Raw genomic sequence first — 26,381 nt, forward strand, 5'->3', positions numbered from 1 at the left:
CCAATAGATCACAACTAGATTTTTTTTTTTTAAAAAAAGAAGGCTTCATGGCAAAGACATAACTGATTACAATCCAATCAAGTTAAAGCTGCTTCCACAAGTCAATGCAATCTCTTTGCCTTGTTGAAAGAATTACATTAGCACTCAATAAATCCTTGCTAAGATTACAGTGGCCTGTAATTTAATGACACCATATATTATGCTGTGCTGCAGTGCCCAGATTATGGATACAAATTTGGAGCCTAAGTTTGGATAGTTCTCACTACAAAATATATTAACTTTTTGTATTGATGTAACTAGGGACAGAATGACATCCTTGTTCAAGACTTTTCCGGCTACTGCCTGAGCTTCTGCACTATGGACCTCATGTCCTTCATTCGCTTTGTAATAACAGCATAAGCGTCTGCTATCTGGACCTTAGCCACCTGCAGGATTCTCATTTCAAGAATCCCATAGAATACTAAATGCCCAGTGCAAATGGCGTGATGCAATTGCAAAAGACATCACCTCCTTTTTTCCTCATCTCAGACCTTTTCATTCAACAGACATTAGAAAAAGAAAAGAAACACAAGAAACAGACATTAGAAAAAGAAAAGAAACACAAGCTGGATTCATCTCATCTATCATGCTAACATTTAATTCACTTGTAACCATCATCCTTCATGCAAACATAAACATGAACAGACCCACCTCATAGCCAGTGAGTTTTGTGAGACAGGAAAGACAAAACATTTGGTAGGTGGTACATGAGTGCCATCCTCAGCAGCATGGACTTGGAGGACAAGGAGCCAACTACACCAACTACAGCAGTACCCAATTGCAACTGAGCCTGAATCTCGTAGCAGATAGACCCCTGAGCCAAGAACCTCTGACCATGAACCATAGGAAATAACACTCCCTAGAATGGACCTTGCCTGAGGAGCTAGCATCCATGCCACCCACAGCCTTTCTCAGCAGTGGTGATAATACACCTTTATTAGAAAGCTATCACATAGCTATCTGTGATTAGAGTAGCTATTAGATAGGCAGAAGAGTGCTAGGATGGAATGGTCTACCCCTTTTAAGATTAACTACTCAGCATCAAGTGGTTGGAATCCTAGACTGGCAACTAGTGCTGGTTCCATGCTCTGACCTTTCTGAGCCGCTGAAAGAGCCTTTTTCTACATTCAGCTGCAAACAGAATTCAAATAATGCTTCCATGTGGCACTTAAAAATTGGTCTCCACAAGCAAGATATTCCAAAGTAGTTTTCTTCATCAAATGTTTCACTTCTTGCAATTTTCCCCCTACTTGCTTCCTGTTTTCTAAAGGCTGGCTGGGTTCTCTTGGGGCACTCATGAATTAATTCTTAATTATCTGTTCTGCCTTTAGGGATGCTGAGGAGTGGGGATTAAGTCATGCTTTTCATTTTGTATCCAGCCGATGTCACTACTCATAATGTTTAAAATTTTATTGCTTACAATTGTATAATAGCATGATTATGAATAAAAACATAATATTAATATGCTTTGACTTTTTGCAAAGAAGAAAACATTATTGAATACCCTCCCAATTTATAACTTATAATTAATTCACAAATGACAAAAAAGAATCATCTGGCAGTCAAAGGGAGAAAAATTACAGGGACAGTAAAGCCTGACACTGCAACTGTGCGTTATGTTTTAAAATATGGCCACAAATGAGGTTGAGAAAAATATGGGAAAGCGACACAGAAAACAATGGAACACAACAGGTTATCAGTGACATTGCTTGGATCATCTGTCCCCAGTGAAATGAACAGCCTGACTTTCCAGCTCAGGCAAGGAAACCATGAAGAGATCCATTCCCCTACCTGTAAAATGGGCTCTTCTGCATTCTAATTTTCATCACTTGTGTGTTCCTATTGCTTCAGGGTCCCGTCCCCCCAATGTGTTTTGCTCTCTCTAGTAGACCCAAAGGGAGCAAAACACACATGGAAAAGGGGTGGGGGACCCAAAGCAATAGGGACAAACGAGTGACAAAAATGAGAATGTGGAAGACCCCAAGGAGTGATGGCACAGCTACCTGAACCTCCTTCCTGGTGTACCTGCAACTGCCTGAAAACATCTGTATGGAGACTTCATGTCAACACGTGGCATATGGGATTACAAATTAGGCAGATTTCCTGAATTTTATTTGGAAAATCAACTATGTAATCTGTACATGCATATCCTCAATTCAGCTATTCAGCCACCATGTGTTTCAGATGAGGTGGATCGAAAGATACATTCTCATTCCACATATGGGAGTGGGTCCTTAATCTGGGCTGTGCAGGTTTATCTTTGGGGTGGGGAATTAAAGAGTATTATTCTGAGAGAGGTCATGTTTGTTGGATAGTGGTTAGGAACACAGACTAATCTTTAGGCCACACCCAGTAGGAAATATATTGAGAAACAAGTTTAAAATGATAAAAACCTGAAGATTCCAGCAAATGAAAAATGCTCATCAGGAGGGATGATCACTTACACTAGGACAAGCATCTTCTCCTTGCTGCCCAACCAAAATATATAAGGCATCGTTCTTTTGGAGTTTAAAAATCCCCACCACATAAACACCGTGTGACCTCATTATGGTGTTTTTCCCTTTGCCACCAGCTGCCCCATACACTGAGATGCTGGAAGGAAAAGAAAAGAAAGAATAAGTCAAAGGGCACATGAAATAAATTATTTGTGCATCAAGTACAAGTGGAATTACACATTCAGAGAGCAGGATAATTTGGGCTTCCTTGGTACTGAATCTAAAGTCTCCAGATTCTTCCTTGTCCCAGCCCTTCTTTTTTAACTCATCTGTTCATCTTGTGTCTGTCACACTGACTATTTTAATAATAACACCTAGACTTTGATGGTACTCTTCCAAGGCAGGCAGATTGACTCAAAGGCTTAACTGTCACAGAGCGGCTGCAGAGCTCCAAGCGGCTCACTAAGCAAGAGAAATTTTTAGAATCTGACCCGACTATGTTCGTGTCACTTTCTGTAACCCAAACAATCATTTTTCAGCAAGGTTTCAATGGACACCAGAGAGGAAACGGTGGTCACAGGATAGGGTCCCTTGAACAGATGCTACGATGAACAGGAGAAATTGAGCTGATTTGCAGCAGGAAGCTATAACGGCTAATGAGGTGCACTATCGAGCAAGGCAAGCTGGCAGGGCTAATTGGCTGCAATTAGGGGCCATATTTTTCTATGTATGAGTAGATTTTGCATACAAGCAATAAAGCCAGGAACCCAGAGAGACACCGTTAGTGCCTCATTCACCAGCTGTGAAGGAAAAAGCAGCAGCAAGGCCTGGGCCATGGCTGCTCCGTGTTTGTCAAAGCCAGTCGCCACAAAGAGGTCATTTGTTCTGCCATTGATGAAGGGCTGCAGATTTACACAGTTCTTGAGAGTGCTGGCGATCATCTCATTGAAATAAGTAAAAGTTGGTCAAGTAATAGTAATGGATAATAAGACTACCTCTAGGGGATACAGAGATATCAAAATAAGGACCCAGTTCTGCAAATATACGTGCACGTCTGCTTTACTGCTGCTACGAGGGGCAGGGGCACACATACCATGTATTGGGTGTGTTAGGGAGAACAAAAACCAGGAAAGGGTAGCATATAACCCACAGGCAGCACAGTGAAGTTTGGAGGGTTATTCTGTCTCCTTTTCAAACTTTTGTTCTTTTACCCCCTCCCAAAGCCCCCACATTTAAAAAAGTAAAATGGTTTGTTGGCTAGTAATTTACATGATTCCATCTTAAGATTCCCTTAGGATGGGGATAAGTCTGAAAATACCCACTGTCTCACCCTATAAGTCTCCAGTGTTTGTGCTATACAAGAACTTTTTTCATTATTACTCCAAAAGCGGGGAGGTAAAATGGCCCAAAATTGCCTACAGTCAGTCCAATGCCCTGCCTATTCATGTACTTATTGAAAACTTTATGCAGACTCCCTATTGGTCATTTTATGTAGTCTGGACTCAAATGTGCCACAAACAGAGCCCAAATTTATCATGTACTTCCTCTCTGGAGAAACCACCTAGACCATCCTATGAGCTTGACCTAAAGTGGCAGAGACAGACAGAAACTGCTGGGAAGCATCTTGAGGATGCAAAATTTCTCTCTCTGGCACCTGATGTGGGGTAGCAAATCATCCATCCTACCTGTGCTTTACTTAAACATTTGTAAATAAAGCAAATATTACAAAAAATTATGAGAATCCACTGCTCTCCCCTCCACAAGGAACCAAGCAGGAAAATAAGTGCTACCCCTGAAGCTTGTTGCCTGTTAGAGAACTGGAGAGAATGTAACAGTATCCTATCATTTTAAGATTCTTTTAAAAACATCACACTGATCAATATTACTTTTTGCCCCATTTTAACAAATATTCACTGCCTCCTTTGTTTCCACTTTGCTGCCCTTCCTGAAGCCAAACTGTTTGGATAGCTACCCAGGCTAATTAAACATGAGGTAGTGGTTTATGTTGCCAGTGTGATTGTTGTTCAATTCACACTTACAATAGATTCCACCCACCACATGGTAATCTGTTTTTCCCCCACACCCTAATTAATCATGATTTCCCTTTCACACTAGATGATGACTGCATTCCACCCACCCCTGCCCCGTCATAATTGTCCACCCATCTTTTTTTTAAAATGGTGCATACCTGTAAAAAACCCCAAACCCTGTACCTTTGCATAGCACTGTTCCAGACTAACACAATACCTGAATTTTCCAGTAATGCTAATTACTGGAAATTACTGGGTAACCTATCCTGCTAGTCCATATTGAAAAGATTAATTGGTTCCCTGCTGCTTGGGGGAAGGGGACAGAGCATTTTTCAAATGCTAATTGGGAGAGCAAAGAAAAATACTTGCCAGGAGTATGTTGTGATGTAGTAACAGTGTTAGGAAATTGCCCTGACCTTTGTTGGACACTGAGGCAATTCACTGTGCAAATGCAGAAGAAACAGGAAAAGGGGACGTTTATTTAATCCGAACATAAGGTGTACCTCCCCTTCTGCGCACATGAGAAATGTCATCCCAACAACAGGTTTTTTTTAAAAAGTGGAGTTTTTACTGGGGGGGGGGGAATGGTCTGTTGGTGATTGAACAGGAATGGAGGACAACAACAACAAAAAAAGCACATAACTGAAACAGAGAAAAACCTCTGTGTAGAATCATCTGAAAAAGCTACAGCTAAAACAAGCTAAGGAGCTGAGATACATGCCACTGGGAAGATACTGCCCACCCAACCCTAGAGACATTTCTTTACCCGCCCCATGTAAAGATTGGTTGCCAGTGCAGGTTTGCTGTCTCAAACTATTCTGCTGGCATGCAGTTTCAAGCTATCTGGTTCCACTGGCACGGAGTACCAAGTCATGTCAGTGTAGAGGACATTGTTACCATCATAGCGTGTAACTCTCAAATGGTTGGCACCAGTTACTACATGCAAGCTCCCAATTGTACCATATCCTGTACAAAACATCAGCATATTGATGACCTCGAACTTTTGATGTACTTGTAAATGTATCATAAAACAGAATCAGACCATGGCTGCTGGTGAATTTTGCTTCTTCCTTAGGCATTAACATTAAAGAAATGAGACTTTCGTGCATATAATTTACTACTTTTCTCCTTTGCTTTGGGGTTATATTTTATACGTGTACATACTATATGCCAGCCTTGAAAAATTCTTCTTACCCGTTCCCCCACAGGCAAGTCATTCTTTTCTAGATGGCTGAGTGAAACATCATTAGTTTTTTCATTATCATCAATCGCCCTGGAAATGGATAGGCGAGCAGATTTGGTGCCTCTCATAGTCAATTTCACTAGGCGCCTGCTCTGTTATTTTGTATGGCTGTAACACTAAGTCATGGATGCTCAGAATCTAAAATCTATCGTGCAATGTCACTTTTCCAATCAAAACAAAAAAGTAAAACCTAAAACAGCACATTGTACTTCAGCTATTTAAACATGACACCTCGATCTTCAATAAAGAGACCTACCTGAAAATCAGTGGCATATACACAGTACTAGATTTAAAAATGTATGTAATGCTATGCCAAGATTCCCCGTTTCCAGTGGGGGAAAGGGGCTGGTTTAAAAAGACTGCCTACATCATAGAGTTCAGCCACCAGTGGCTTAACTGCTGACTCTCTTATTTCAATTATCAACAACATAAATACATATTTGCTTAGTAAAAGACTATTTACATTAGACACAATCATATTTGCACATCACCACCAGCTGGCTAAAATGTTGCTAATTAAGCACTACCCCTTGTTAAGTTTACCTTAATGGTTATAGCAGAATGTGCTCTGATCAGCCTTTGGGCTAAACTCATTGGCATCAGATTAAAAAAAAATAAGAGACAGACAGTATTTGTTTATGTGCCATATCAACATTTTAAATAATTGTTTCACACTAGGATCCAGAGCTCTGTATGTGCTGCAAGGCACAGAAGGAGCCCTTCGGTGTATGGGCTAGCCCTTGCAGTTCAACAGAAGAGACTCCGCCATTCGTCACCCATTTGCGTGCATAGAGTCAGCCTTCCTTGGAAGTGAATGGGGAAGCCCCTGAGGAAAGAAGAACATGGTCTAGATCCTCTGTACCTTGAAAGAGCCATGTGTTGCTGCATGCTGTTTCAAGAAGTGCAAAAGTGATTATGAAAATATATTTTCCTCATGCTGTATATTGTTAGTGGATTTCGACATAGACTCACAGATGCCTCACAGCGTAATTCTAGCAGATGGACTCAGAATCAGGCCCATAGCCACAGGGCTGCATTTGGAGCAACACCCCCCCTGAATTTGCCCTGATCTCTCATGAATCTTCTCTGGATTTTTAAATTAAAAAAAAATAAGTTGGCACAGCTGCTCCGCATGCTGCTGCATGAGGGGTGAGATCCTTGGTGGGGGTGATAAAGGGATGCTGGAGAAGAGAAAGCACTGGGTGAGTTGGAGAAATCTCTCTTGGGCCCTCTCCTCCTCTGCCCGGCTTTCTGGGCCACGGGGAAGCAGGCGGGGCCGGGTGTAGGCCTCCAGGTCACTCCATGCCTGGGAGGGAGAGGACTGAAGTTGAGCCTTGGCAGCCTGGCCCTCAGTAGCACCATGGTCTCCTGGGCCATCTCCAGGCTTGTGGGGTGAGCACGGGGTGGCCGGCCAGGGGGGATGTGGGAAGGGAAGCCCTAATTCCTGTCATGGTGGGCAGGACTGGCCTGTGTGTCAGGAGACTGGCTGACCATGGAGCCGGCTTCTCTGTGCCTCTGCAGCGCTGACGGGGATGGCAGATTTCAAGGGCATGAAGACATAGAGTGCAGCTCTTTTCTTCCTGGATCTCTCTTTGCTCTGTGCCCTGTGAAGCTCCTATTGCTTCCTGTGTTCCTCTCATTGCCAAACTGTAGCAGTTACTCAAGGAGGAGAAGCAGTAGCAGACACACTCACACACACACAACCACTGGGAGTGTTCGCACAATTCTGCCCTCTTTCCCCCGCCCTCCCCAAATGCTGCTCAACTCCCAAGGAAACAGAAAACTGATTCACGGAGCCCAGACCCTGCTTCCTCTGTGCCGGTCTCCTTTGAAGATCATGCTGCTGCTGCAGCCTGCAGGGAGGGAATTAGGTAATTCAATTAAGGCTATCAAAATTTCTTTAATTTGATTACCTGCTGCTCCCTGAGGATTCTAAATGCCCCCCCAATAAACATTCCTGGCTACGGGGCTCCTCAGAATCCAACTCAAGGCTATTCAGTGAGGCTTACTCCTAGGAAAGTATTTTTAGGATGGCATTGCCAGTATCTTAAAACTGAAATCTATTACCTCATCCCAAGGCAGGACCAACATATACCAGATTTATGTGATAACTCCAGATAAGCAAGTGAGAAAAACAGCCAATTTGGCCAGAGGAAAGTTGTTTTCTCACCTCAAATATAGCGATCAAAATCTGAGCCGGGAAAATTAGTTGAGAATTTTATACCACCAATAAAAATGCTTGATTTAATCTCCAAGTTACTAAAATATTTGCATTTTATCATGAATCGTAAAACTTGGAGTTTATGGTTGGACACTGATAGAATGAGTTATTGAGGGGAGAAAATGTTATAGATTAATTAATTAAATTGGCATATGCATAACACCCATATTGTGATTGCTGTAGGAAATGTGATTAAATATTAGTTATAATTATTAAATCTATAATTATCGAATCTAATCAACTAATTAATCAACTAATTGATTGAAAACCTTTTAATTCTCCCAAATATTCAAGACAGCAGATTTTAAAAAATTAATGTAAAAATATATATCATAAATAAAATACTTCCGAGACTTCAGGAAACCAGCACTATCTGAGAAGAGGCATTCCACTTTCTCTCACCTTGGAACGGATGCTTCTTCTAAGATGGACTCACAGCAAAATATATGAGCTCAGGTTAAAAACAATGTTTTCAGAATGATTTCTTTTATTCGTGTGCATGTTTAATTGACTAATCACCTAAAACTTATAGATTAATAAACTCAGATGTCCTGAATTGAGTGAAAGTCCTAATTACAAGCAAAAATCATGGTATTCTCGGCTTCCTGCTCAATAGTCCTACAGTCTTCCAAGCCTCCCTAAATATAATCACCAAAAGATGGGAGCTGTTGGCCTCTCTTTTGATTTGGCTATACCCTTCCCAATCTTAGCTCTGGGCTCCCAACCACTTTGCTCCTGATATCCTGGAGCCAGTCCTTAGTCTGTGGGCGATTTCTCACCAGAGCTGCCTCGCAGCACAGCGCCGTTTGCCCCGACACAAACATGTCAATTTCACACCCGAAGCTCCGGGGCTGCATTTTGACTTGGGGCTTCGCCCGATTTCCTCCACACTTTCGTGATCCTGGTTTTTGAGGATCATGAAACTGCGGAGGAAATCGGGCGAAGCCCCGAGTCAAATGCAGCCCCGCAGCCTCGGGTGTGAAATTGACATGTTTGTGTTGGGGCAAACAGCTCTGAGCTGCGAGGCAGCTCTAGTGAGAAATTGCCCTGTCTTTGAGGGAAGTTTTAATAGCAGCAAAACTAGGGCGTTCCCCTTTTCTCATAGAAGGTATGCTGTGACTATTTTATTTCCTGGAGCAATTGACTATTCTGTGCTACCATACCAGCCCAGCCAACCAATGTCAGAGGCTTCACTGCCACAAACTAAGTACAATAGAAACTGCAGAGTAGAACTCTTTCATGCCACTGCATACCTGCTAAAAATGTGGCATTCAAATTGCAGACATACCCAGAGGTAAAGATTCATGTGTCAACAATTCAGTCAGTATATTTCACAGCAGATATGCAAACAATGGAGTGTTTTTTGTATCTATAATACTATTTAAAAACCAATTAAAGTCTTTGATGGTAATGAAAAGGCTAGTTAAAACAGCTGTCACCTAATTAAATATAAATTAATAGATTAATAATTAAATGTGTATATGAACAATGCCAATAATTCTGAAGACAACCCCCATGCTTCTTGGATTAGGCTGCCCACAAGCAAGTCCCATTTATCTGAAAGGGGCTTGTTCCCAAGGGTACCTGCAGAAATACAGCCTTAAACCATTCTTAAAATGCCCAGTGTGATGTCCCTGGAGGTGGGGCAGGTTAACTATCCTTTTTGCTTGCCAAGTCAACTCCTTCAAGAGGCTAGGTTAGGCAAGATTCAGTAATGGTGTCAGCATACAGGAAAATTCCAAGCCTTTATACCTCCATCTAACTATGTCTAACCATTCCCGTTGTCCATGTGAAATGGACAGAGGAAAATGGTAAAGACCAATGTGGAAGAGAAAAAAAGAGAGAGGTAAGGAGAAAGAGCTTTGACTGATTAATTGGAATCTTTTACATTATTTGGAAAGTCTTTGATTACCCTGTTCAAATAGCAGCACTTATTTCTACTCATGCTCAGAGGCTCTGTCCTCATTATTGCTTCTTGCATTCTGGGGCTTAGCTATAGGTTTTAGAATGTTTAAGACATAAGGCCTAGCAAAATAACAGAAGAATTCTTACCTGTAAGTATTGGTTTCAGGCACTCTCCAAATCTGAACGCCTGGGAAATTTTCCTCTGTCCCTACCACTACACTGAGGTTGGAATTCCTATAGGCATCATTGCATTGGGTCTGGATGGGCCCTTCAGGTCCGCTGGCACCGCAAGTGGTGAACAGCCAATGAACTGAAAGAGACACATGCAAATATATATTTTGAGCATCACATACATCCTTCTCTGGCTTTGCTACCTTTACTGGACATTAAAGGGAAAAAATGCATTATATGCCATTGGGAGAAGAGCACTGGAATGTAACAGTAACTTCACGGCTCCATAATGCTCCTGTAAATGTACATCTTTGCATTCTACAGAAGGGAACAACAAATATTTGTTACCATTGGTACAGATGGAGAAAAGTGTGACTTAAACCACACCATATATTAGAGGCAACCATCCTATTCTCTGGGTTCAGAGCAGACTACAGCAATTTCATTTAAATGATAGATGAATAATTGTTCCCCAAAGTGTACAGTATAAAGGTACTGGAGAAACAAACATTGAAACAACCAGCAGCATCATTAGAACATATGTAAATTTAGTAATATTTTTAGAAATCTTCACTATTGCATACTTTCAATACCAGGTAATTTTGCAACACTGTTTCATACCTTCAAGTAATGAAAGGACCACTGCACTGTAATATTAATTGCCAGTATTCATAAATCATGAAAAAGAATAGTACTCTTTGGCAGAAGTTTATCCTTAATAGATAAAGGAAGGGCTTGAGCAACTTCATGGAATCTCAGCAGGTCTGAGCCTGCTCAGTACCTGGATGGCAGACAGCTACAGAGACCTATGTACATAGCCTCAGGATCTTTAGAATATAACTGCAATAAATAATTTTTTGCTGCTGAAACTGGTGGTCATAATATAAAACCACTGAGGCAAATTATCAGTGCCTCTGTTCTTTGGGGCAGCTGAACATGTAGATCTCATGGACAGAACCATCTCACATGGAAAACCTATGTTCTTCACGTGAAAGACTACCAAATTTTCATGCCCCTTCTTTCAGAATGCTTAGTTTGCTGGATTCTGGAAACTCTTGCTCCACCATCAAGATTACTGGAATCCGACAGGATCCAATGGCATTTGTGGTGGCTCCTGAAATGTGGTAGACCTATGCATGTGGTAGGCCTATGCATTCAGAGGCTTTCTACGATGGCACTGTGTGATGACATCATTAGTGGAATGGCATGTCCCACTGTATTGCAGAAACCCTCTGAACTATAATGGATACATTATGGAATCCAGGTAGCTGCATCTGTTTAGGGGTAGTTTCCTATAGACAGACTGAAGATTCAGCTTCTGTGAAGGGAATCTTCTGTTCCACAAAGCAGTGAACTTTGGAGCAGTTTGCACTAGCGATGGAAATGACCCGGCTGATGAACCAAAGTTGGTCATGAATTTTGGCCTGTTGGGGGTTCACGAACCAAAGTTTGTGAACTGAAGAACTGAGATGAATTACCATGAATTTTGGTGCAATTAATGGTGGTTTGTGATGTTTCGTGAAGAGCAATTTCTGCTCTTCAGGAGAAACAGCTGAGTGGCTGGGAGCTCCCTGCTGCTCAATTGTTCAGTTTAAATGGCTCCATGCCATTTAAACCCTGCTTTCAGCTCTCCATGGCTTTTTGTGGGAGCAGAAAACAAGGTTTAAATGGCTTGGAGCCATTTCAACCACCACTGGCTATCCACTGGGATCAGAAAACAGGGGTTTAAATAGCCTGCTTTCTGCTTCCCAGGAAAAGCCATGGGCAGCAGAAAGGAGAGTTTAAACGGAAGAGGTGAAGTTCCTTCCTGGGGGCACTTTACCCTCACCTTTCTGCTGTCCGCGGATTGCCAGCTGTCTCAGGCTCACTTGTGCAGCTTATTTAAAGGGGCTGTGCCTGGCACCCTGAGGCAGCTGAGTGGGCATAGAGAAGTTTCTCCCCACCATCTCAGCTGCCTCGGGGTGCTTGGTGCAGCTCCTTTAAACAGGCTGCATGAGCGGGCCCAAGACAGCTGGGCTGGCATGGAGCAGTCTCTCTGGGCCAGCTCAGCTGCCTCAGGCTGCCTGGTGCAGCCCCTTTAAAAAGGCTGTGCAAGCAGGCCTGAGACAGCTGGGCTAGCAGAAAGGAAGGGCTGAAGTGCCTTTCCAGGGACACTTCACCCCACCTTTTTGCTGGCCACATCTTTCCATGACCACCAGATAGGAAGGGGTTAAGTGCCTTCCAGGGGCCATTTCACCCAGAAACCAGGGTTTTAAACTTTAAATGGCCCACAAACCTATATGAATGGCTTGGTTCAGGGCTGGCATATCGGTTTAGTTTGTGGTTCCATTTGTGGGTCAGTCATTAACCAAACTGAACCACAAAAATGTGGTTCATGCCCATTCCTAGTTTGCACTGTCACATCACTGTCACTGTCTTACACTAGTGGTTAATTTCTTAGGTGGGTGGTAGAAGTCTAGGGAATGACTCATCCCTTCGTTCCATTGTTAGAACCTTACACTTTGGTACAGCAGCTCATCGGACCAAGACATGAGCACCATAATCCTAATCTGTAATATAAATGGGAGTTTTGTTTTAACTTTAATGAGATGTCAAAGGCACTCATAAAGTTCCTATTTCCATGTTGCCTTGGGAGAAAGAAGAAAACCCATATGGAAGAATCTGCAGAATTTTAAATTATGGTGTAAAGATTTCGACATAGAAAGCTAGTTAGACTTCTAGCCTTTCCTATGATATTGCAATTGTTCTGAAAATGAGGGACTCCCACGGAAATTTATGTTCATCAGCTTAATTACTAATAAGAAAACTGAGGGCCATCCTGCCAGAAATCTTGGTGTATTAACACTTTGCTATCCCACTAGGCTTGAGCCAGATGCAGCGGAACATATGCTGGATAAAATGAGCAAGCAAAAGCCTTATTCCAGGAATAATAAAAGACAGTTCACATATCTCTGGTGAAAAATTAAATGTGCTCCTGCAGGTGGGAGTAGGCGACCTTGAAAGAAGTAAAGGGGGAGGTGGTGAGCCACACAGCAATAGAGAATATTAAAACAGGAAAAATGAAGGCGCAAGGAAAAATCCCTATATCTGGTTGAGAAATAATGGCAATTTAGTAACTATTTCCTAGTATACCAAACACTTTCCTATTATCAAAAATTCATCCTTCAAGTCCACTCAGTTTCAGATCTCGACAAAAACTGTCTCTGGACAAACAGGCTAATACATTTAGGCATAATCGAAACAGACAAAAGATGTCTGGTGATCATAGTTATATACTGACCAGCACATGTGATTTTCTGCCAAAGCAGCTCACCCTTTTGGTCCAGAAATCTGTTCCTCTAACCACTCAGCCCTGAATTAGTGAGAAGTGTCAATGACTGGGCCATCAATGTTGGATCTAGATTTCCCCAGCTCTGCCACTGCTGGAACGCCATCTCGTGATCTCCGTGGGCTTCAGTCTCAGCACAGTGGGTTCACAGGATCAGGCAATTAATCTTATCCCTTTCACTTCTAGTTGTGTAATAGCCTATTTTGTTTGTCCGTCTGGAAATGTCACTCAAGAGATATAATCTAAGAAAGCAAATTCGTTCTTGTTGACTCTTTTACCCCAACAAGACAGAGGCCATCCAATGCTGAACAAGTTAAAAGTGACTCTTACACCTTGTTGAACTGACATCTCCATTTATTTCATTTTAAAATGCAGTTTTAGATAGAGAAATGAAAGATGATAAGATCACATATTTAGTTTTAAAAGCTACAGCACCTGACAAGAGGGGAAAAGATAAGAAGAAAATATTTTTTTCAGATAATTGCATTTTCAGAAAAATTCACCATTGTCCGAATGAAAAAAACAATCATAACCCAAATTCACTTCTATATTCCAACAAAAGCTGTACAGGCACATTTGATTCTAAGATTATAACACTGTATAGTTACTGCATTCAAATCTCACTCATTTCAACCTAGCAACTATGTGCAAGACTGCACACTAAATTTTTGGCCCTCAAAATCACTCAAGCAAAACCTGGACACTAAGGACTCTAAGAACCCATTCACACAGTCCTTTCTGCTCATACTCTGACAAGGGCTGACAGTGTCACATGAAGAAGAAGAAGAAGAAGAGATTGAATTGATACCCCGCCCTTCACAAACCAAAGGAGTCTCAGAGTGGCTTACAAACTCCTTTCCCTTCCCCTCCCCACAACAGACACCCTGTGAGGTAGGTGGGGATGAAAGAGCTCTGACAGAAACTGCTCTTTTTCAAGAATACCTCTGACAGAACTATGGCTTGCCCAAGGTCATCCAGCCAGGTGCAAGTGGAGGACTGGGGAATCAAACCTGGTTCTCCCAGATTAGAGTCCGCACACTTAACCACTACACCAAAGGAGCTGGTCACTTGCTTCACATGTGTCCAGCCCCCAGTGGGGAAAAGGATTCAGCCAGCAAGAACATAAAGAGCTTCCTTCTTAATCCAGACTTCCTACTTACCTGACACCACCCTATCTTGCTGACTCTATTTGTAGTGCTGTCTGGAGTCTACCATGTTTGCTGATGACCAACATGCAACCCCTACTATTTTCCCCTATATTCACTGCAGGATCACCTCACCATGTCGGACAGGTAAAGTATCACCCCAGTCAGTGATACCTTCCTGCTAATGCAACTGTTGCTGTACCTTTTCTATCTAAGATTCTTAGGTCTGTATAGATTGAGTGTGGGATTGTTTTTATATTGTAAGTGTGTGAGAATTATTAGTAAAATAAATCATTCTATTTGATATCTAGCCTCTGAGTCTATTTCTGGGGATCTGGATAAATTGGACTCTGGTATACATAACTTTACTATACACAGGTTATTGCTCCTGTGTATAGCCATTGCCATTTAATATTCAAATTCCCCCATATTTATAAGAAACTAGGAATAAGGCCCGTTGTGGAAATAGATACAACGAGCTCTAGGAAGAGGCTCTGGGAGTGTCAATTTGCTGTGGTGACCTCAGCAGGGTATAATGACAGAGAGTCCACCATTTTCTCCTGGGAACTGATCTCTGCCATCTGAAGAGCAGTTGTAATTCTGTGTGATCTCCATCTCTCCATTGGAGACTGGAAACAATGGTTCCCCCATCCAACCGTCAACCTACTGTTATCTGCCCCCTGGCTTCAGCTTCCAATCTCTTCCCCCTCCCTCCTAGAGAGCAGGTGTAATTCTGAGTAATCTCCCGCCCCCACCTGGAGATGGGCAGCAATGCTTCCCCATGAGGGAATGGCTGGTTTGAACGGTGGAGTCTATGGCATTGCACCTGTCTGAGGTCCCACCCCTCCTCACACCTCACCCTCTCCAGGCTCCACCCCTCAAATCTCCAGGAATTCCCCAGCCTGGAGTTGGCAACTCTATCTCCCTCCCAGACAACCGTCAACCTACTGCTACCTGCCCCCTGGCTTCAGCTTTCCATCTCCTCCCTCTCCCTCGTAGAGAGCAGGTGTAATTTTGAGTGATCTCCAGCCCCCACCTGGAGATTGGCAACAATGGTTCCCCATGAGGGAATGGCTGGTTTGGAGGGTGGAGTCTATGCCCTTGCGACTGTCTGAGGTCCCACCCCTCCTCAAACCTCACCCTCTCCAAGTGCAGTGGGAGGGGGGGTTCTGCTGAAAGTCCTTTTTTCCCCCCTGACAGAAGTTGGTTGCCTACCAAGACCCACTGAGGAGACAGTCACAGGATCCAAGAGAAGTGTCTTCCTCAGGAGAGAGTCCGGTTTTCCAGGAGCTGCAGCTCGTTTCCTCCAGGCCAGACCCTCTTTGGCGCTGCCGCTGCTGCTGGAAGAAGGTGGGGGAGCCGTTGAAAGGCATTAAGCAGCCTTCTCTGCGGTGCAGCTGCTGAGCTATCACCCTGACAAAGCGCGGGCCTTGTGGCCAAGGGAGAGGGGCCATGAGGGGCAGTGAAGGTGAGTGCTTCCCCTGCTAGCTGCTGCTTGCTGCTGCCTCCTTCTCCCCCGTGGAGGGGTTGCTGCTCCCTCAGCGGAGCATCCATCCCCTTCGCTGGCTCCCTCCAGACTGAGAGTGAAATGCTGGCTGCTGGCTCTGTGGGTGGGGCCAAGCCAACGCAGCGAGGCAATGCAGCCAGGGGATTGGGAGTCCGCGAGACGGGCAGCTGAGCAGGCAAAGGCTGTGGGAGCGTGTCCAGGAGTCACACCAAAACTCTTTTATATATAAGGAGAGATAAGGCAATTTGGCTAACAGCAGCCTAGGTCCCCGAGTTGGAGGTCTGCAAAAATTTAGTAGTATCAGATGTAGGAGTCAATGCTAAACCTCTAGGGGAATTGTTGGCATTTTGGTGAGGGGATTCTCCATTCCATCCCCTTTGTGTTTTACCCTTTATTTCTGTGAAGATTCCATTTGCATCATCTGAATATAAATACAATGGAAAGGTCTGCACAACAGACTGATTTAATTTTTCTCCATCTTCCAAGCAGTTTCCACAAAACTCAAATTGATCTAAAATCTTTATTAAATGTAACACTTGCCTGAAGCCTCGAGAATATCAAAACAAGCATCCAAAGCTCTTTTAACACTAAGCAACCTCAGAGGAGATAGTTTCCAATAAAAGAGCAACAACAAACGTTTCTCTAGTGTATCTTATTGATTTTTCCTATCCTCCCCCAAGGATGGGAATAAACTTCAGGGTGTCACACACAACCCATTAAAACTTCATACAGATTGGTTTCTACAGGTTGCCACATGTTCCGGCAGTTTTGTGTAATTCAATTTGGAGCATAGCTTTTGATCTCCACAGATGAAAGTAGCTGTGCTGAAATGGAACCCTTTAACTAGCTCCAGAGACTGCAGTGTAGCATTTTCCATCTGCAAACAACCGTAAAGCTGTTGTGCATTGTACTGGCAAATGCAAGGCTCTCCCTTTGTTCTGCAGTGCATAACAGAGATTCAACACTGGCTGGATAATCTTATTACCCAGAGCATGCCTGCAAGCTGCAAACTCCCCAGTCAAGATTTTAACAAAGTTCCTGAATGGAAACTCTGAAGTCCACATTTTCAAAAGGAACAGACTTTTGCCTTAACTATTGACATCAGTTATAAGATCTTATTCTCTGACAGCTGAACTTTTAACTGAAAATTCAAGGTGTTTTGCCTTAAGGTGTCTGAAGCTTAAGGGCTCCAATATTACTTGTCAGTTCAGAAAACTGAGGAGTCAGTCAACCAGACATGCTGCTGTCAACCTCTATTTATTTTAGGTTCAAAATTCTCACAGAAGCCCTAAAGAAATACAGGTGGTGGGCAGGAGTGGCAACACTGTTTAGCGGGAAATGACTTCACCTACTACCAAGCTCTTGGGAATGAGTTTCCTCATAAAAAGGTAACAGGAATGGTTTCCTCATAAAAATGTAAAGAAAAAGTAGAATCCGACTCTATGGGAAGATGCTCATCTCCGTTTCCAAGCCGAAGAGCCAGCACTGTCCAAAGACGTTTCCGTGGTCATGTGGCCGGCATGACTAAACACCAAGGTGCACGGAACGCTGTTACCTTCCCACCAAAGTGGCACCTATTTATCTACTTGTAATTTCTTGCTTTCAAACTGCTAGGTTGGCAGGAGCTGGGGCCAGAGACAGGAGCTCACTCCATCACGTGGCACTCGGGTCTCAAACTGCCGAGCTACAGACCTTCTGGTCTGCAGCTTCAATGTCTTAACCTCTGAGCCACCGCAGCAAACTCCTCATACCTGAGGCTAAATTATCATCTTGATTTTTCTTGTGTCCTATTTTCTTTTCTAAATAAACAGGTCACAAAATCCTACAGAGCATTCACAACCAATTTATGGTGACCCCATAGGATTTTCAAGGCAAGAGACATTCAGAGATGATTTGCCATTGCCTGCTTCTGAGTCATGACCTTGGACTTCCGTGGTGCTGTCTCATCCAAATACTAGCTAGGACCGACCCTGCTCAGCTTCCGAGATCTGACAAGATCCTGGGCTATTCAGATCAGACTGTGAGTAGCTCCTTTAAAGAATGGCAGGCTACCAAGCTATTAAAGGTTGCTCTAAAAATTCAGTGGAGGGGTATCAGATGTAGCAGCAGGTGAAGAGATCTCATTTGGTCTAGAGCCAAAGAATAATAAGGGAAGAAACTCTGCCCCAAACTCTGATAGAATCAAACGCCTAGTATCATATAGAAACCAGAAGAACTTTGACCACTAGGCTCACTTTGGACAGTTCTGCAAAGAAAGAACTCTGAAGCACTTTTACTACAGATAACTTGCAAACACTTGCAAGAAAGGCATGGGCAGCATCAGTCTCCCCTCCCCTACTTTTCCAGGTTCACAGCACAAGATGTTGAGTTCTCTCATAAAGTTATTATTTTGTTTTAACTAAAAGATGTGTCACTTGTAAGATTTCCCACCTTTATGCAAGCATACAGACCCATGATCTTTGATTCCATAAACCATCTTAACGTTCCCTCTTGTAAGCCTGGTAAATTGGTGCCCAAGGATGGACTAATTTGTACCTTTTCAACAGTTTCTTCCAGTACCTTAAGCTTTGCTTACCCAGAGACCTTAAGATAATTTGGAGGCTGAGTTCATAACAATTTTCTTTTGATAATAAGAATTAGAATCCCAGCATTTTGATAACTGTGTCATATTTTAGTGTCTGCATCTGAAGCCAACTATTTTCTGTGTGATTTCTAATTAAACTCTTTTGATTGTTCACCTTTGTTAATTATTAGATGTTATGTCTTTGTCCTTAATTTCACTGCCCATAAGAAGCTAAACTATAGAACCTTTGTGTGCAAGTAGTAAAGCGCTCTCTCTCTCTCTCTGTATCTTCCCAACATCTGGTTTGCTGATTTCAAACTATAAAATTAACTGTAGGCAAACCCTCTTTGCGCCTCTGTTTTTACAATTTAAATTATGTAGATGAGGAAATTATGGCAGGGGGGGAAGTATGAGCAGTTTTTACTGGTTCTTGGATTTGGCTCTGTTCTGTGGATTGACCCAGATTTGGTCCCACCTGTATTCCAGGTTTGTTCCAGCCCCCTTTAAGAAATTAGAAAGCCTACACCCCTGCCCACTCACACAGTTCAAAGCCATTATACATGGGCTCACAGTAGACAAGTTGCTGTAAACTGAAGCTTTGTACCACCAGTAGGAAATTGTTCTCCACCGCCCCATCTTCATCACCACTTATGCAGCAAAATCTTAGCAATGGTCAATATGAGGCAGAACTAATCATCAGAAGGCACACCTCAGACAGAAGCAAGCTACACCCACATTACCAATGAGGGGGAAGATACAGCTATTTCCATTTCATCCATTCACATTATAATAATGCCTGTGTTACAACTTATCTTTCCTTCTCCAATGGATCCTGCACACCTCAATAATGTAATCTATGTCAGAGCTCTCACTCTAGTGTTAAATGCCATGCGGCAAGAATATCTGTTGCTATAGAAACACAATGTTAAACAATAGTAGGAATTTAGGGTACACGCCACAATAATTTATTATGGGAAGAGGAATTTGGAGGGTGGAACAACAAGTTCCACATATTTCCATGATAATTTTAAGGGTCCCCCCCCCTTTTCACAATACAGCCACAGGGGCTGCTTTTTCAAGTGGGAGAAAGGTGTCAGAAGGGAACAGGGCTGCTGAGAACCACCATGGGACCCTGGACAAAGGTCCCACCTGCCCCCTCCACACAGGACCCTGATCCAAACCAAATATCATAACAAAACAAAATCACTTGGTTGGCTGCTACCTTGCATCTATATAATAATAGAATCCACATGTCATCTGTCTGTCCATTTGTGACAGGCATAACTCATCAGAAAATAAAACTAGAAATCTCAAAATTGGCCATCAGCTTCAAGATGATCATGGGAGTTCCAGGGCTAAAAAATGAAAGGAATCAGAACATCCTGGCCCAATTATCTCCAGCCTTCCCCCCCCCCACGCTATTTGCAATGGAAGCTAAGCTAAATTCTAACGTTTGTTCCTCATATAGTACTCTACTACTAAGGCAGGTGAACATTCTATTATCATTCATGTAAAGGGTGGGGGGGGAAGCCTTTTACCACTTTGATAGACTATAGGGAAATAGTTACTCCCTCCTTCTGTTCATAATAGTAACAAAAGTTTCCTGCTACACTACTATTGAATAACGTTCTATGTCACCAACTTGGATGGATGAGAAGGAGTTGAGGCCAAGACTGAAAATTAAGGAGTGGGCGGTGGAATGGCAAACCATGGAAGGAAGAGAGCAAAATAAAGGAGAAAAGTGTGGAGAAGTTAGAGAAGAAAAAGACAACAAAAGGTGGTGTTTTTTAAAAAATGCTACCACACACAAACAGGGTCGCCCTTTTGCAAGATATGAATGTGCAGACACAACTATGGACGTGGGTTTAACTAAAGGAAGAGGAGAACCACAGACTACTGGGGATAACAACCTTTTTAGGAGGTTGCATCCTGGCAAAAACTCTAGTTTTTCATAGCTGGTCTTGCCTTGCTACAATGCTGGCTCACACCGAACAATAATGCACTTTCAATCCACGTTCAGTGCACTTTGCAACTGGATTTTACTGTGTGAAATGGCAAGATCCACTTGCAAACGGTAATTGAAGTGGACTGAAACTGCATTATTTAGCATGTGTGCAAGCACCCATACACTTTTATACTTGCTGGAGAACTCAGATGGTATTTTTAGTGGGAAAATAACAAGGGGCAAAGGGTTCTCTTCTCCTTCTCAAAAAAGTAGCCCCAACATAGGGCTGCCAAGTGGGGGCGGGGGGAGGGTAAACCCCCGCTTTGGAGGTTCGATTTCCGATGCTGCGGAATTGGGCCCCGGGGGGAACCCCACCCCTGCGTGCACGTCACCAGGAAGTGACGTGGGCACGCCGGGCATGCTGGGGGCTAAAATTAACTGTAGGCAAACCCTCTTTGCGCCTCTGTTTTTACAATTTAAATTATGTAGATGAGGAAATTATGGCAGGTGAGTAATTATGAGCAGTTTTTACTGGTTTTTGGATTTGGCTCTGTTCTGTGGATTGACCCAGATTTGGTTCCACCTGTACTCCAGGTTTGTTCCAGCCCCCTTAAAGAAATTAGAAAGCCTACACCCCTGCCCACTCACACAGTTCAAAGCCATTATACATGGGCTCACAGTAGACAAGTTGCTGTAAACTGAAGCTTTGTGCCACCAGTAGGAAATTGTTCTCCACCGCCCCATCTTCATCACCACTTATGCAGCAAAATCTTAGCAATGGTCAACATGAGGCAGAACTAACCATCAGAAAGCACACCTTAGACAGAAGCAAGCTACACCCACATTACCAATGAGGGGGAAGATACAGCTATTTCCATTTCATCCATTCACATTATAATAATGCCTGTGTTACAACTTATCTTTCCTTCTCCAATGGATCCTGCACACCTCAATAATGTAATCTATGTCAGAGCTCTCAGTCTAGTGTTAAATGCCATGCTGCAAGAATATCTGTTGCTATAGAAACACAATGTTAAACAATAGTAGGAATTTAGGGTACACGCCACAATAATTTATTATGGGAAAAGGTATTTGGAGGGTGGAACAACACGTTCCACATATTTCCATGATAATTTTAAGGGTCCCCCCCCCTTTTCACAATACAGCCACAGGGGCTGCTTTTTCAAGTGGGAGAAAGGTGTCAGAAGGGAACAGGGCTGCTGAGAACCACCATGGGACCCTGGACAAAGGTCCCACCTGCCCCCTCCACACAGGACCCTGATCCAAACCAAATATCATAACAAAACAAAATCACTTGGTTGGCTGCTACCTTGCATCTATATAATAATAGAATCCACATGTCATCTGTCTGTCCATTTGTGACAGGCATAACTCATCAGAAAATAAAACTAGAAATCTCAAAATTGGCCATCAGCTTCAAGATGATCATGGGAGTTCCAGGGCTAAAAATGAAAGGAATCAGAATAGGCTTGCCAAGTACCCCTGCCCCAGAGGCCCGTTCCCTGCCACCGACGGATCGGGCCCCAGGGGGAACCCCACCCCGACGTGCGCGTCACCCGGAAGTGACGCGACCACGCTGGGCACACTGGGGGTGGGGCCACAGTCATCCGAGGGAAAACTCTATGGTTTTCCCTCGGATGGTCGTGGCCTCACCCCCACCGTGCCCAGTGTGGTCGTGTCACTTCCGAATGATGAGGATGCGGTGCGTGCACTCCAGCCGCCAGCCGGGAGCCCCCCGCTGCGGCGAAGATTGCACTTGGCAACCCCAAATCAGAACATCCTGGCCCAATTATCTCCAGCTTTCCCCCTCCCACGCTATTTGCAATGGAAGCTAAGCTGAATTCTAACGTTTGTTCCTCATATAGTACTCTACCACTAAGGCAGATGAACATTCTATTATCATTCATGTAAAGGGTGGGGGGGGAAGCCTTTTACCACTTTGATAGACTATAGGGAAATAGTTACTCCCTCCTTCTGTTCATAATAGTAACAAAAGTTTCCTGCTACACTACTATTGAATAACGTTCTATGTCACCAATTTGGATGGATGAGGAGTTGAGACGAAGACTGAAAATTAAAGAGTGGGCGGTGGAATGGCAAACCATGGAAGTAAGAGAGCAAAATAAAGAAGAAGAAAAGTGTGGAGAAGTTAGAGAAGAAAAAGACAATAAAAGGTGTTGTTGTTTTTTAAATGCTACCACACACAAACAGGGCAGTCCTTTTGCAAGATATGAATGTGCAGACAAAACTATGGACCTGGGTTTAACTAAAGGAAGAGGAGAAACACAGACTACTGGGGATAACAACCTTTTTAGGAGGTTGCATCCTGGCAAAAACTCTAGTTTTTCATAGCTGGTCTTGCCTTGCTACAATGCTGGCTTGGCTAAAAAAAAACAGCAGGAGCCTACTAGTAAAGGTTGCAGAAAGGCCCTGGCTAGCAGATTCAGAACAACTCCTGTTTTCTATGCTCTGCCTTCCCTAGTGGCTACAATGCAGAACTGCATTACAAGTAAAAGAAAAAATAAATGCATTCTGTGACTGCAGCATGAAACTTCAGGGGCCCTTGGTCCCTGGGATCGTTGTCCCTCTGTCCCACCTCTTGGCAGCCCTGGAAGGGAAAGCCGTGGGACTCTTGCCTCATCATTTGCTGTCTTGCTGAAAAACTTCACTTCTCATAGGATGCTTTCACACCGAACAATAATGCACTTTCAATCCACGTTCAGTGCACTTTGCAACTGGATTTTACTGTGTGAAATGGCAAGATCCACTTGCAAACGGTAATTGAAGTGGACTGAAACTGCATTATTTAGCATGTGTGCAAGCACCCATACACTTTTATACTTGCTGGAGAACTCAGATGGTATTTTTAGTGGGAAAATAACAAGGGGCATCCTTCTCTAAAAAGTAGCCCCAACAACTGTACTTAGAAAATGGGGCAGTTAAAATGATCACAGAATTACATGTAATAAGAATATAAGAATATCAGAAGAGCCCTGCTGGATCAGGCTAGTGGTCATTTAATCCAGTATCCTACTTTATAAAGTGGCTAACATTTGCCCTGAATGGCCAACAAGCAGGATGTAGAGGCCAAGGTTCCCCTGATCCTGCTGCCTTCTAGCACTGGTATTCCAAGGTCTGGTGGTTCTGTATCTGGAGGTTCCCTTTAACCACCATGGCCAGTAGCCCATGAATCTAACCCCCTTTTAAAGCCATATATGCTTGTGGCCATCACTACATCCAATGGCAGTAAATCCCACAGTTTAATTACTCATTGAGTGAAGAAGTATTTCCTTTTGTCTGTTCTGAACCTATTGCTCATCAACTGCATTGGGTACCCCCAAGATCAAACATTATGGGAGAGGGAGAAAATCTCTCTCTGTCCACTTTTGTTACCACGCGCATTGTTTTAAAAACCTTGATAATATCCCCCCATTAGTTGTCTTTTTTTCTAATTATGAAACACTTGGCTTCTTAATCATTTCAGTTACCCTGTTCTACACTTTTTCCACCTCTGTGAGATCCTTTTTGAGATATGGCAACTAGAACTGTACACAATATTTTTTTGTTCCAACATGCATTACCTTAAACTTACCCTTACTGAATTTCATTCATCAAGCTGTTGACCACTCACCCAATTTAGAAAAGGCCTCTGAGAGTTCTTCACAATCTGCCTGGGTTCACCATCCTGAATAATTTGATATAATCAGCAAACTTGGCTATTACATGGCTCACCCCCAGTTCCAAATAATTTATGAATCATTTAAATTGTCAAAGGATCTTCTCTTATTCCTATTAACACTATGACATTCCATTAGATCAGCCAGTAAGAGATAAAAGCTGCATTGTCACGTCCCCTATCTATTACATTTTATAGAATGTCTACATCTGGCTTACAGTATTTGATTTCTTCATTTCAGAAATTGGACTATCGGAGTGCAGAATTCACCAGTTCTTAGAGACCATGACTCTCACTGAGGATCTATAATGAGGAAAACTATCACAACATAAGTCATTCTGAATTTCTCTCTTCTTATAACATCTATAATCTCGAGATTTGCCATTGTACAAAAGCCATATGCAACTGTGAGCATCTTAGAGGTAATTTTAGAAAGCTCAGTCAGACCTTCAGGGAGAAAATGCACATATTTTCTGCTGGAGTGGAAAGTAATTTCACTACTCACAAATGTGAGCATGCAAATGTAAGAAGAATGGCAAGGAACATCTTAACTGTGCCTCACAGGTCTAAGTGCATTAACATAAGTAGTTCTGAGCCAATGGTTAATTAAACAGATTTACTCAAGAAGAGCTTTTATTAAGATTGGAGACAATAAAAACCATTACCCTTGCAGGTTTCATACACCTAGCAGTTTCTATCACAATACAGTCTTCAGCGGTATTTTTTTCATTTGCCCAATTCATAACATAACTTTGGAACTTCTTGTCACAAATCACTAGTGAGGTCAAGACACTACCTATATTTATTTCAAATGACAAAATATTTAAGCAGATAATTTCATATTCGTTGAACCTTAGTCAATTATGGCTGCCAGTATTTCAGGAATTCTCACATATTTCTGCAGCTATTCTTTCGACACAGCCTTGAATTTGAAATATCAAGTCCAACTGTGTGAAGGACACACTGGATGACTTTGAGCAAATGACTTCCCTCTCAGTCTCTGCTCCTGATTTATAAAATACAAATAGGAGAGGGGCTCTGGCTCAGTGAAATAGCCTCTGATTTGCAGGCAGAAGGCCCCAGGTTCAATCCCCAACATTTCTACTTAAAAAGGATTAGGCAGTAGGTGAGGTGAAAGACCTCTACCTGAGACCCTGGAGAGTGGCTGCCAGTCTGAGTAGACAATACTGACCTTGATAGGACCACTGGTCTGATTCAGTATAAGGCAACTTCAAATAATGGTGTTCTGATAGCTTTATCACAAGGTAGGTCTATGCAATTTGTGATCCAACAGACCAAATGCAGGCCATCAGAGAAGTCCCCTCTTGGACATACATCTTAGAGTGGTGAGTAAAGCTGAGAGCAAAGCGATCTGGACTCTGTCAAGAGGTTAAACTAGCAGAGTCACTCAAGATGGAATGGTTACAGCTGAAACACCGGACTAAGATGCATCCACCCCCCCCTTCAGGGATCAACGGCCACATCAGCAGAAGAGAATGGGCAGTTCCAATGGTGATGGTGGCAGAGGAATCCTTGAAGGGTAGCTACTGGGCAGCAGCAGTAGCAGAAGGTGATACTAGCAGAGGATCTTTTGTAGACAACTGCAGTGCTACTTCAGCTAACCCTGGTTACTCCTGCGCAGCAGAAGACAGTCCAAAATGGGGGGGGGGGAGATATAGTGCCTGAAGATGGAACACCCAGGTTGGATGGCTGTCAAACTCGTCGTCTCACTTCCCATGACTTACGTCTGTTAAGGGGCCTAGAATGGGTACTGGGAATTCCCAAGGGGTGTGTGTGAGTGTGAGAATGGCTTTGTTGCAGTGGCTGCGTAACTCTTTCTAAGTTGCCTCCCTTCTCAGGAATGACCTTGGTTGCTGTCTGCGCTTGTTCCGCAGAAATAGGTAATGTAATGGTAGACCTACAGATGAGGCCTGGAGCACGTGAACTCTAGGTGGGATGAATGTGGGTTATGATTGGACTGGACCGGGGGGGGGGGGGGAGCCTGTTTGAACTATGTATAACTTTGGGCCTTGGCGCCAGAACTTTAGTTCTGACACAGAAGTCTTAGCTTGAACCATCTTTATTCCTCAATAAACAAATCACTGCCAGAGAGTGTTGTTGAGAGTAACTTTGTTCAAGAGTCTGACAATAG

General features: G+C 43.1%; 1 protein-coding gene across 1 annotated transcript in view; it reads right to left on the reverse strand.

The window, feature by feature from the left end:
• ALK (anaplastic lymphoma receptor tyrosine kinase) overlaps positions 1-26,381 on the reverse strand; it is a gene marked incomplete at its 5' end in the record, with an annotated part of 125,632 nt that overhangs the window by 70,405 nt on the left and 28,846 nt on the right. Inside the window, 2 exon segments of the mRNA XM_015414879.1 lie at positions 2,484-2,631; positions 10,021-10,183. Coding sequence (XP_015270365.1) covers positions 2,484-2,631; positions 10,021-10,183 — 311 coding nt within the window.

This window comes from Gekko japonicus, unplaced genomic scaffold (assembly GCF_001447785.1).
Source record: "Gekko japonicus isolate JY-2015 unplaced genomic scaffold, Gekko_japonicus_V1.1 scaffold2476, whole genome shotgun sequence".
Lineage (NCBI taxonomy): Eukaryota > Metazoa > Chordata > Lepidosauria > Squamata > Gekkonidae > Gekko > Gekko japonicus.